Source organism: Cheilinus undulatus, linkage group 16, assembly GCF_018320785.1.
Source record: "Cheilinus undulatus linkage group 16, ASM1832078v1, whole genome shotgun sequence".
Taxonomy (NCBI): Eukaryota; Metazoa; Chordata; class Actinopteri; order Labriformes; family Labridae; genus Cheilinus; species Cheilinus undulatus.
Window position 1 is genome coordinate 44,499,903 of NC_054880.1, and position 13,739 is coordinate 44,513,641.

The window sequence follows — 13,739 nt, forward strand, 5'->3', positions numbered from 1 at the left end:
AGAAAAAGGGTGGGAAAAAATGGCAAAAAGTGGCAAATAATTGCAAAAGGCAGCTTAATTGGACGAGAAGAGACAGCAAGGAGCAAAAAATTTGCATAAAGCAGGATAAAAGTGTCAAAAAGAAGTGTCTAAAATGGGCTTAACGTGGCAAACACTAACAGAAAAGTGGCAAAAAAGAGCAGAAAGTCACAAAAATGGGTGAAAAGTGGTAAAAAATGAGCTACAGGTGACAAAAATAGTCAAAAAACAGCAAACACTGGCAGAAAAGTGGCAAAAAAGAGCAGAAAGTGTCAAAAATTGTTGAAAAGTGGCAAAAAATGAGCTACAGGTGACAAAATTGGTCCAAACATAGCAAAACATGGAGAAAATGAGTTAAAAGTGACTAAAATGGGCAAAAATCATAAAAAAGGTGGGAAAAAATTGGCAAAAAGCATGAAAGATTGGCCAAATGGGAATTTAATGGCATTTGATTGCAAAAAGCAGCTTGAATGGGGCAAAACATTGCAAAAGAAGGATAAAAGTGTCAAAAAGCAGTAAAAATGGAATTAAAGTAGCAGAAAATTGCACAAAAGGGCAACAGAAATATGCAGACAAAAAATAGAGGTCGATGGTTAAAGCCAGCTTTGTAAGTGTGGGAAACAAACTGATTAATGTGACTTGCAATGGATAATTTCTGAGGTCAAATTTTCCTTTTCAAGGTTTTCTGGGAGAATAATATTTCAAATTTAGACATAAAAGAGCTACAAATCATCATTCTAGAGCCACGCTTTGAGTATCACTGGATAAGAGGGTTTCTTCATCAGTCCGTGCCAGGCAAAGAGGCTTCAAACTGCTTTATTTATCCATCAGCCTGTCTTAACAGAATAATCCCTCATGTTTTCATAAAGAGTCAGTAAAGTTGACTTTTTAGTGTAAATCTTGTCACTGTTCACATTCTCCCTCACAAATTCATGACTAAGATCTGCATTGGGATGACACTCCAACATGTGATGTATTAACCATTATCAAGAAGGTTGCACCTTTCCTACCAGAACATGCTGACATTACATAATGTAAAACAGACTGTAAGGAGCTGCTGATAACTGCTGCTTGGGTGCCAGAGGTCAAAGTAAAATACCTCAGCACCCATTCCCAGGACACACAGTGGGGGTGAATGAGTCAGAGAGACACAGAGCACAGAGGAGACTGATGAGAAAGGACACAGCCTCCACAGGATCTGCAAGAAAGTAACAAAACAGAACCAGCCCTTACTGAAGAGAGAGATTAAGCAGCCGCTCTTCCAAATCCTTCTGCCGGTGAAGTTTTCAAAAAAGCAACAATGAAGCTGAAGATCCCAAACCCAGGGCTGGATGACCGGATCCCTTCTCACAAGGACCTAGAGAGGATGGAGACCGAGGAGGCAGGGGACAGGCCCAAGTGGGACAACAAAGCCCAGTATCTGCTCACATGTGTGGGATTCTGTGTGGGACTTGGGAACGTCTGGAGGTTTCCTTACCTGTGTCAGAGCCACGGAGGAGGTAAGCTGGGATGAGACTTCTTCATTTCTCTCAGGGAGACATGAAAACAAAAAAGCTGCCAGACAATAGTCACTGTGAATGAGCTCTGAACTGTTTAGGTCTGAGCTGCTTCTACAGGACAAAGCAACCTTAGTCCACTAAAAAAATGAACAGGTCCATAATACACTCACTAATACTGTGAGACATTTACAGACTCATATTTATTTTAACACCAACCATGAGTAACAGAGATGTTGCCACATTGTTCCCAGCCTTTTTTCCTTGGGACCCCGCTCATTAAAAAAGTGACACATTATTGTCAAAAATCAGCATTTTTATCGTTTTATCGGTAGAATCCTAAAAAAATAGGTCTACGAGTTTTTCTTGACAAAATTATGTAAATTAAATACTTAATAGGCGTTTTATCATGATTTTAGCTCATCTGTGTAAATCCACTTATGACGAACTCTGAGCAGACAAAGCCTTGCCAAGTCCCTGAGATCTTTGGAACCAACCCAGGGGTCCCAGACTCCAGGTTTGATACCAGAGCTACAGCTAAGCTAATCTTCAACTGCAGTCCCTTGGCAGGTCACAGTTAAAAGAACACAGCTCTAAATCAGCACCAATTAAACCCTCAAATACGGCAAAGTGCGCCACAAACACAGTCACATCAGCACCAAGACTGTGAGACCAGCAAAGAGCCCTCAGAATGAGTGGTTAAAGCAGTGGATCCCAGCCTTTTATTCTTATATTCATATCTAAGGACCCACATGGAAAAAAGTTACATACATTTACATTTGTTTTCATGGACAAAATCCCAACATAATAGGCCTACTACATTTGTTCTTGACAAAAGATGTATTTATAAACCAGTGTTACTCAACCCTGCTCAACCTAAGAGCCAAACTGTTAAGAAATACCTTTGCAAGAGCCACAATCTAAGTGGTGAAAAAACTAACCCCTGGCAAAAACGGGTTAAAGTGGAGCTAAAAATAAGTTATAGTTAGAAATATTGGTCAAAAAGTGGCAAACATGAGTTAGAGTGCAATTAAAATAATTGCCACTTTAACAATTAAAATAAGTTGTAGTTGGAAATGTTGGTCAAAAAGTGGCAAATATTGTTTAGAGTGGAAATAAAAATAAGTTGTTGGAAATATTGGTCAAAAAGTGGCAAAGATGGGTTAAAGTGGAGATAAAAATAAGTTTAAGTTGGAAAAATTGGTCAAAAAGTGTCAACAATTGGTTAAAGTGGCAATAAAATTTAGTTATGGTTGGAAATATTGGTCAACAGGTGGCAAATATTGATTAAAGTGGAGATAAAAATAAGTTATTGTTGGAAGTACATGTAAAAAAGTGGCAAAAATGGGTTAAAGTTGTGATAAAAATAAGTTATTTGTTGCAAAATGGTCAAAAATGTCATAAATGGTGAAAAGGCCAAAAAAAGGCCAAAAAATGAGTAACAGGTGGTAAAAATGGTAAAAAAATCATCAAAATGTGGGAAAAATGAGTGAAAAGTGACTATAATGGGCAAACATCAGCGTAAATGTGGGCAAAAAAGGGCAAAAAGCAGCAAAGAGTGGCAACATGGGAAATAAGTGGCATTTGATACAAAACGTAGCTAAAATAGACAAAAAGTGAAAAAAATGGCAAAATAGAGGGTAAAAAAAACAAAAAGCAGGATAAAAGTGACAAAAATGGACAAAAATGTGCGAAAAATTGGAGAGAAGGGGCAAAAATTTTAAATAAGGTGAATGGAAATATACAGTTAAGTTTGACAAGTAAAGCCTGCTGTATAAATGTGGGAAACAAACTGAATAAAGTGACTTTCTGGGGTCAAAGTTTCAAATGAAGACATAAAAAAGCCACATGTAGTTTAAGAGCCACGCGTTGAGTATCACTGGTATAAACTCTCCGTTATTCTGACGGTGTTTCAGGGCCACTCTTTTAAAAGTCATAAATGTACATCCATGATAATCAACTGGAGGCCCGGGGTCCACATCAGGCCCCCCATAGCTTCCCATCTGGCCCCCAGAGGATGATCAAATTCAGAAAATTTGAGAAGGCAAAAAAATGTTTTCTTGAAGTCTAAAGAAAACCTCCAACCTAGCGGCTTATCAGACAAGAAGCACACTGATATTTCTGTGATTGGCACAGTGAACACGTATTTATTATCGTTATCTTGATTAAAGTTGCACTCTCTTTGAGAGGGCAGCTCTGAGAATCTTCACAGATCTGTTTCCTGTATGTGTTTTTGGCCAATCACAGCACAGCATATTAGCATCAAACTCAGAGATAGACATCAAGAGGGCTCTAGAAATATGTAGCTAAAATATATCAATCGCCCCCTGGTGGCTGGCTGTAGTAAAGGCGATAGTGACTGATCTCATTGTTAAATGCTTAAAGTTCCATTAATTTTAGAGGAATTCATGTTTTTACAAGAATATTTTAATCAGGTGAAAATATAGATTTTATTTCAGTATATCTAAGGTCTGGCCACAACAGTGTCAGTCAAGAAAAAGCTGGTGAAAATGAAGTTTAACCCCTGATGTACATGAACCAAGGTTTAGAATTTCTGGGACTACAAAGTTGAAAATCAGACCATTGTTTTCAGTTTGGTTTCTTTTACACTTTTGACTTGTCACAGCTATAAACTTGCAATTTTAAGAACTTGAAAGTTTGATGTCTCTAATGTCAAAATTTAAGATTTTAAACTTTAAAATTTCACGGCTTTTATTGTAAATTTCCAACTTTTTCAACTCTGAAATTCTGAATTTGCTTTCATATTTCTATATTTTTTAAATCTAATACACGGTCTTACATTGTTCCAAAACATGACTTTAGAAAAATGTATGCAAATCTAATTTTGACAAAGTCAGAGCAGACAGGGTCCACGCACCTCCCTGAGACCTTTGGCACCCCTCTAGGGGGGCCTGGACCCCAGGTTGGGAACCACTGACTTAAAGAATTCAGTTTAAAATTCTGAAATATGTGAGTAATGCAAAGATAACTTAGTGTAACTATGTTACAAAATCACAAGAAGTAAAACCAATCTAAAGTGTTTTAGTATCACTTTTCTATTTAGACAATCCTGCTCTAACACAGAAACAGAGAATTAGCAAACCTTCATTCTCTTATTGTCCCTCAATGGTCTGATCTATCTATTTCACTTAAAAAAAATATTCAAAGTCTCTTCGTTGTTTGGGGACTAGTTTTGCAAAACTACCACACTGAAGACAACAGAAACTAGTCGAGGAGAGCAACAGTGAATTAAAAGCTCATTAAAAAAGTCTAAGAAAGCTTAACACAATAAAAGTTAGACCACATAAAGATCAGTGCAAACAAAATCAACCCTAAAACTGGCTCAGAGCTCGTACCAAAATGGAAATGATTAAAACGTAAGGTGCAGAGTGGAGGTGAGTGAATGAGCAGTAATAGAGCAGCAGGTCCAACCTAAAGGCTAACTGCTCTTTGGTAAATGACTGTCACTGGGATAAATGAAAGCTGGAGTCTTTATTAGATCTATTGTATCATACTGTAAATATATATTCTTCTCTGTAATATCCTATTGTAAACTATTTAAAAAATGTAAACCATTAAATTAAATACTTTCTTGCACATCTGCCGGTGATCCAGTTAACTCTTAAGTGACTGGATTTCTTAACTTTAGCGAGATGTAAAGCTCTGTCAATTCTTGTAACTGTCTATTGTTGTAGTTTTTTACAGTTTCCAATAATTCTTCTAATTAAAGTGCTGATGAACTCGAACCTGTAACCCATTCTGATTATGTGAATTTGGCTCTTTTAGGAGCATTCATGATCCCATTCCTTATCCTGCTGGTCTTGGAGGGAATTCCGCTGCTGCACCTGGAGTTTGCCATCGGCCAGCGTCTGAGGAAAGGAAGTGTGGGAGTGTGGAGATCGATCAATCCATGCCTGACAGGAGTTGGTGGGTAAAAATCAAATTCAAGTGTATCAACCCTGACGACAGCCTGAACTTTTCACCTACTGCACACATTTTACCATCCCCACGTCATTGAAAACCAGACATTTAGTTTCACTTCTACTGATGTTAGGGTCAGTTAATGAGCAAACATTACGCTGACAAGTGCAACTGGGCTAGTGAGGGTTGTTAAAGTAAATAAACTACAGCTTAACTTGTGCAACTATGAAAGTCTAGCCACCACTGAAATGAAAGCGTGCTTCAGCTACCGTTGAGCTTGGAACACTGGCCTAAACCTACAGGATCACACCTGCACCCTGTCTTTTATTTTCATTTACCAGAGTGACATTCGACAATACCAAAAATCCAAACATTTTTCCTCTGAAGATCTTCTATTCACACACAGAGAAGCCACTATGGCTGGTCTAATTGGGCTAATATATCTGGCATGCTTTCACACTCATGTGTCAAGTTCTTCTTGACTGATAGCTTGTTCATACTTTCCTTTTTACCTCCTGAGACCCTGAGTGCACATATGAGGACATTTCATTTTGGTTTTCCTACAGCATGGTGGTAATCTAAGACATTTTCCTGGAACATTTTGCCAGGAGAATTTACTCTAAAATTTCCAGGAATTATTTTTTATTTTTGGGGTACATATTTTTTTAATCTGGAGAGTTTGATGGGAGTTCACTCAAAATCTAAAAAAAACAAGATAAATTCATAAAAATGATTATAATGGATGGTGAGATAAGCCTGTTGTCATCATAAACAGACTCTATTTTTGGTAAAAAACAAAACAAAACAAAACAAAACAAAAACAAAACCACTTCCTGTTCAAAGCAAAGGCTTAAGTTTTAAACTTATCAGTTCCCACTTATCTTAAATAAGTGTGACAAACAAAAAACAAAAGTTCAGGTCTCAGGAGATTAACCTGTAGTGCTTTCAGTTTTTTGGCTAAGAGAGGATAAGAGTTTGTCAGTGTAGCAGTAAATATTTAGTCCGATCCAGCATTTACATTTCTAAAAACACTACCTTGATTATTTTTTGTTGTTTTAATACTAACCATGAATCATTGGCTCATTTTGTTACAGGCATTGCGTCCTTGCTGGTGTCATTTTTGGTCGGCATGTACTACAACACCATCATGGCCTGGATCATGTGGTACCTCTTCAATTCCTTCCAGGACCCTCTGCCTTGGAGCCAATGCCCCCTCAATGCCAATGGGACAGGTAAGTCTTCATGTCTCTACAGTCAAAGGACAAAAGAAAAAATCCTCAGTACAGTCTAAACTGAAAGTCCCCTTCATATGTCTGTGCAGGTCTTGTGGAGGAATGTGCTCGCAGCACCACTGTTGACTACTTCTGGTACAGAGAGACGCTGAACACCTCCACAGCTATTGATGATGCTGGAGGTCTGCAGTGGTGGATGGTACTGGCTCTGGTCGCTGCATGGACGCTGCTTTATGTTTGCTGCATCCGCGGAATCGAGACGACAGGAAAGGTCAGAAAGACTTCTTAAGTCTGAGAAATCTAATGTTGGAGGAATGCAAGAACTATTTTTTAAACCAGATCATTTAGGACTCATTTTTTCATGCTGTTCTTGTCAGGCTGTCTACGTCACCTCCACTCTTCCATACCTGGTCCTCACTATTTTCCTCGTCAGAGGGCTGACTCTGAAAGGATCTCTAGAGGGGGTCAAGTTTCTCTTCACTCCTGATGTAAGCACTGACCAAGCACTGATAAAAGACGTTTTTACGTAGGCAGCAATCATGAATCTGCGTACACAAAATTAACAGCGTGTACAGTACTGTGAAAAAGTAGTAGCTCACTTTCTGATTTCTTATTTTTGCATATTTGTCACACTTAAATGTTTCAGATCATTATTATTACTATTATTACTATTACTGTCAGATCTGTTGAATCAACAAATCACTTCAATCAGGGACGTCCAAACTTTTTCCACTGAGGGCCACATACAGAAATATATAAGGATGGTGGAGCCACTTTCATTTACCACACCTTGAAGACATTAAAGTTAGTAAAACCAGTCCAGTGTGGGTTAAGATATGCTTAGTAACTGGGCCAGATTTCAGGGGCCTCTGATGCCACTGGCTTTATCCCTTGGACTTCACAGGTGCTGCTATTTGCTGTTGTGATCTATCAGGGTGTTATAAATCAAGATACCGTTATTATTTTGGTTGCTGATATATTCATCATTCACAGTGTTGTCTCAATCAGTCATGAAAAAAAATAAACATGAACAAATTCATCTTGTCAAAATGTTTGTTTACAGAATTAGCATGGTAGCACTGCTTTGTGCTGGGACTAAGAAGAATAATACAGTCTAGTGCAAGCTTCATGCTCTAACGTGGACCATATTTCATCTAATTTCAAGAATTTGCTGAAAGCAGGTCAAAAATAGCTCATGGGCTGCATTTGGTCCCTTGGCCATAGTTTGGACACCCCTGACATAAATAGAACCTGTCCAACAAAGTGAAGGTTAAAATATCTCAAAAAGCAACATATACTGAAAAACAAAGCAATTTCTCAGGCTTTTGGACTTTAGCAAGCCAGAGTGAGAGCCATTATCCACAAATGGAGAAAACTTGGAACATCACCGAACCTTTCCAGTAGTGGTCGGCCTATCCAAAGTACTCCAAAGGCGCATCAATGACTCATTCAGGAGGTCAGAAGAGAAACCAGAACATCTAAAGACCTGCAGGCCTCACTTGACTCAGTTAAGGTCAGTGGTCATTATTCAATGAACACAAAATCCATGGGAGAGTTCAAAGGCCAAAACCACTGCTGAACAAAAAAAACACAAAGGCTCATCTCCCTTTTGCCAAGAAAAAGTCAACTTCCCGAGGTTTGTGGTAAAATATTCTGTGGGCTGGCAAGATATAAATTGAACTTTTTGAAAGGTGTGCATATTGGGCTGCTTTGCAGCTGCAGCAACTCCATAACTTGCCGTAATTGAAGGAATCATGACTTCTGCTCTCTACCACAACATTCTGATGGAGAATGACTGGCCAGCAGTTCCTGATCTCAAATTCAAGTGCACTGGGAGTTTTGCAGCACGACAGGTCCACCTCTGAATGGCACGACCTTAACCTGGCTGTCCATGCACAAAGACTCTCCACTATGGCTGAATAAACACATTCCTGCAAAGAAGAGCGGGACAAAATTCCTCCATAGGAATGTGGAAGATTCACTGCAAGTTGCTTGCAGTTGTTGCCGCCAATGATGGAACGACCACTTCATAGGGTTAGGGGCAAAGACTTTTTCACACAGGGCTAGGTAGGTTTGGATAAATCATCATTTAAAAACTGCATTTTGTATTTACTCAGGCTACCTCTGTCTAATATTTACATGGGTTTAATGTTTTCACATACACTATATTGCCAAAAGTATTCACTCACCCATCCAAATAATGTAAATCAGGTGTTCAAATCACTTCCACAGCCACAGGTGTATAAAATCAAGCACCAACATGACTGTGCACCAGTGCACAAAGCAAGGTCCATAAAGACATGGATGAGAGAGTTTGGTGTGGATCAACTAGACTGGCCTGCACAGAGTCCTCACCTCAACCTGATAGAACACCTTTGGGATGAATTAGAGCAGAGACTGAGAGCCTTCTCATTCAACCTCACAAATGTGCTTCTGGAAGAATGGTCAAAAATTCTCATAAACACACTCCTAAACCTTGTAGAAAGCCTTCCCAGAAGAGCTGAAGCTGTTATAGCTGGACCAAAATCATATTAAAACCTATGGATTAAGAATGGGATGTCACTTAAGTTCAAATGCGAATCAAGGCAGGTGAGCGAATACTTTTGGCAATATAGTGTATATGAAAAAATAAGAAATCAGGAAGGGGGTAAAGACCTTTTCTCAGCACTGGTTTTCTCCAGCCTTAGTTGTTTTTGCAGATGCATGTGCATAGCTGTTGTTTCTAAAATGTTCAGAGCCTTAATCTAAAAGTGTATTTTTATTATGACTGATTCAAACTGATTACATATAATCCTATGACCTGTTTAAACCTGGTTAACAACATGTGCCTAATGTCCCAGCCATAGTCAATAATTATCAAAGGCTGGGACACTGAGAGACAATGTTTACTGTCAGATGAAGGTAATTTGCATGGGCTCGGTTTCACACCTCTACTGATGAATCCAAACCTCCATTCTCTTTCAGGTAAATGAGTTAATGAATCCAGCGACGTGGCTGGATGCTGGAGCTCAAGTGTTCTACTCCTTCTCCTTGGCTTTTGGCGGTCTCATTTCCTTCTCAAGTTACAACTCTATCCAGTGAGTACCCACCTCTTCTAAACACCAACAACATGATTTTATTAGCTGCTGCCCTCATTTGATCATTTGTTCACTGCAGCAATAACTGTGAGCAGGACGCCGTTCTCATCTCCATCATCAACGGCTGCACGTCTGTGTACTCTGCAACTGTCATCTACTCCATCATCGGCTTCAGAGCCACAGAAAAATATGACGACTGCATGGACCAGTGAGTTTAGATTGGACAAACAGTAGTAAAAGGAAGGTTTCTGCATGCAAGGAGAGCTGACTGAAATGTCTTGCTGTGTTTTTTACAGCAACATCATGACGCTGATAAATGCCTTCAACTACCCTGAAAGCAGCATCACACAAAGCAACTACGATGAAGTTTTCAACCACCTCAACACCACAAGTCCAGACACCATTGCTAGACTGACCTTTGAGGAATGTGACATGAAACAGTTCCTCAGTCAGGTCAGTAAGAAGCTTCTCCATGTTTTATCACAGCTGTTAATTCTTATTTAGAAAGTAAATCTCACCAACATTGAATCAGTGGTTCAAATATCTGTTCTATGATTCATTCAGGGAGTGGAGGGAACCGGTCTGGCCTTCATCGTGTTCACAGAAGCCATCATTAAGATGCCCATTTCCCCTCTCTGGGCTGTCCTCTTCTTCGTCATGCTCTTCTGCCTCGGTCTATCCACCATGTTTGGCAACATTGAGGGAGTTGTGGTTCCTCTGCAGGACCTCAGACTCCTGCCCCGAACATGGCCCAAAGAGGTTTTCTGCGGTAATTTTCACAACTTCCTGTTTGGTGGCATGCCTGTCACTCAGATGAGGAATGAGAGTCTCTAAATCTTTGTCTTCTTCTTTGTTCAGGTCTGACTTGCTTGATATCTTTTGCTTTGGGCCTCATCTTTGCCCTGCGCTCCGGAAACTACTGGCTGGCTCTTTTTGACAACTTTGCCGGCTCCATTCCTCTCCTGGTCATTGGATTCTGTGAAATGATCTCTGTCATCTACATCTACGGGGTAGACAGGTAGGTTTTACCTGGAACAGTGTCTAGCTAGATAAGGTCATTCAGCCCAGATCACAGATTTTTATGACCCATAATATGCCTGTAGTGTTACAGCGAGTAAAAACAAACCATTAATCCTCAAACAAAGAGTAGTCAGTTAAAAAGAGCTTTTCATCAAACACAGACAAACTGTGACATGTCCATCTCCCCATGCCATGGACAGTTTAGACCAGTATGTCATATCTTTTAGCCTTTACTTACTAAAATAATATTTGTCAAGATTATGCTTTCAAGATCAATCGAGTTAATCGTGATTAATCAAGGTCAACAATTAGTGCACTATTTTCTAAATTGTAATTAATTGCCTCTTTATTGCCCATTTCAAAACATTGGTTTATGTCAGACATGTCATAAACCAGACGTCATCTGAACCTTTTTAATGTTCTCTTTTTCAGCTCATAAAAAACAAACCTTTTCTGGGGTTAAGTTCCTGTGAAAATCTTTAGTCTAGTTTTAAAAGTCGGTCTAAACAGGAAGTCAGTTCCCCTTAGTTTCAACAGAAAAATCACAAATCACACAGAACAGTTTAAAATACAAATAAGTGGAGTTTTACAATGTGATTTTAAAAAGGGTTGCAATTAATCACGATTAATTAGAGAAATCCTGCGACTGATTGCGATTAAAATTTTAGATCTTTTGAAAGCTTTTTGTTATGTTGCTATTGGACAATTCTCAGTTCATGAAAGTTTGCTGTAGGTTATTTCCACTGAAGTTATGTTGGGAATTCTGCTAAAATGAAAAGTAATTTGCTTCTCAGATGTAAAGAATTAGAAATAAAGGCCTGTCTCCAAATAAAAGGCTATTTTATGACAAGGCCAGGGAGCTTTTATATATCTATATCTATATCAATATATCTATCTTTATATCTATCTTTATATTTATATAAATATATATATATATTCATATTCATATATATAGATAGATAGATAGATAGATATAGATATATATATATATAAATGTGCTTTACTATCTTTTTAGTTTTCTTGTAAATCAGTAAATTTGAAAATTCATGGATAGCAATAATAATTATATTTTAGCATTAAAAATATCATTTGGGTCAAAGAGCTTCTACATATTGGTGTATTTACCATTGCAGAAACATCATAAATGATTTTGGTAATTACCAATGCTGTTTTATATATATATATATATATATATATATATATATATATATATATATATATAGCCTGATGAAGAACTGCGAGCACAGCTGATAATCTGAAAGAAGCACATGTGGCTACTTCAAACACAGTCCTCAGAGAGCAGCAACATTGTTTTCTGACCTTGTCCATGATTCAGACGAGATAATGTATCATTATTAGAGAGATAAAGAAGTACAGCGTGTGCCTGGGGATGTAGCAGGACAGTGCTGATGTGCTGATGTTCCCCTGGAGTTACAGAAAGCTGTAGCTCAAATGATTCTTCTGAGTTTTAAAATAAGACAAATATTGCATAGTGTCAGCCTTTTTCCAGTTATTCTAGAAAACCAGATAAGGTCTCATACCTAAGATACAAAGAAGTGTTTTATCCCTCATGTACATGTTGATCAGACACAGGCTGCTGTTATCACTGTGAAACAGCAGGCTCATGTTTATGAATGCTTTCATGCTCACTTGGTTAACATTATGTCTCTCTCTCTCTGTGTTTTCACACAGGTTCAACAAGGACATTGAGTTTATGATCGGCCATAAGCCTAACATATTCTGGCAGGCGACGTGGAGGGTGATCAGCCCCCTCATCATGGTCTTCATCTTGATTTTCTACTTTGTAACCCAAGTCAGCAAGAGCCTCACCTATTTGGTGTGGGACCAGGAGGCGGTAAGTGTGCTCGTCACAGAAATACTGTTTTCATAGATAATACCTCTTTAACTGTGGTTGTAATCTCACCAGTTAAAGGTCCTCTATGCTCATTATGATGTGAACTACACCTTTAACTCCAGTGTCAGTACAGTTCTGTAAATAATATAAATATATGACATGTAAATACAATATTTCCCTTGATTTTACAAACAGGAAAATTTCCCCATTCTTGAACCAACTCCGTACCCCTCCTGGATCTACATCATCATCTTCATCCTGGCCGGGATCCCCAGTCTGTCCATCCCACTGTTCGCTCTCTACAAAGTCATCCAGACAAAATGCTGCAAGAAGAAGGACTACGATGAAGAAAAACTGGAAACCATCTCTGGCAAAATACAAATGGATGACAAAATGAAGTTTTAGATTGCTCTACAAAAGTGACAAAAGGACTTTTGTTGTAAAATGTATAGCCTTTATGCTGACGATATGCTGTTGTCTCTCTAATGCCAAAGATAGTGACTATTGAGGTGTAAAGAAGTAAATTTAGAAGTATTTTCCTGTAAAGTACTGTAGAAATAAATGTATTTTCTGTAAAATAATGTGGTTTTGGATAACAAAGTAATTTTTAATGCTTTTCTTACTACTGTGATATTCACTTTCTACTGTTTCATTCGTCATATGTATGTTTATGTTGTACCTTAAAGAGTTTGACATTTTGCAAAATGTGTTTGTTTCCTTTCTTACCATGAAGAGAAGATTGATCTCTGCACTGATTATAAAGTAAGGTGATCAGGGAGGGTGTACCAGGAAGGAGTGTCTCTTTAAACCTGGCTAGATCGACCACGGTCTAACACAGGAGTCTTCAAGTACACTGTCACAAGGGCCAGATTTAGCCTTGACAGAGACTCCGGGGGCCGGATTTTCACATAAAAACTAAATAAATACTTTGGTCTGATGAACATATTATTGTATTAGTATCTGTATTTTCTTCCAAAATGCATGAAAACTTTAGGCATTGCCAGTGAGATCTATCCCTGTTATCTATAATGCATCAGGGCTGCAAACAGAGCTGGCTGAAAATCCCAGAGAATGGTCCCTCCCCACTTGTGATTTAGCACCAATATTACCTTTTTACCCC

General features: G+C 38.5%; 1 protein-coding gene across 1 annotated transcript; it reads left to right on the forward strand.

The window, feature by feature from the left end:
• The first annotated feature begins 1,163 nt into the window (after positions 1 to 1,163).
• LOC121524032 (sodium-dependent neutral amino acid transporter B(0)AT1-like) lies at positions 1,164 to 13,263 on the forward strand. Its single transcript, XM_041809204.1, has 12 exons — positions 1,164 to 1,517; positions 5,301 to 5,441; positions 6,530 to 6,667; positions 6,757 to 6,938; positions 7,045 to 7,155; positions 9,632 to 9,744; positions 9,824 to 9,952; positions 10,041 to 10,197; positions 10,309 to 10,513; positions 10,603 to 10,762; positions 12,457 to 12,619; positions 12,815 to 13,263. The coding sequence occupies exons 1-12, from the start codon at positions 1,319 to 1,321 to the stop codon at positions 13,022 to 13,024; spliced, it is 1,908 nt and encodes a 635-aa protein (XP_041665138.1). The 5' UTR covers positions 1,164 to 1,318; the 3' UTR covers positions 13,025 to 13,263.
• The last annotated feature ends 476 nt before the right edge of the window (positions 13,264 to 13,739 follow it).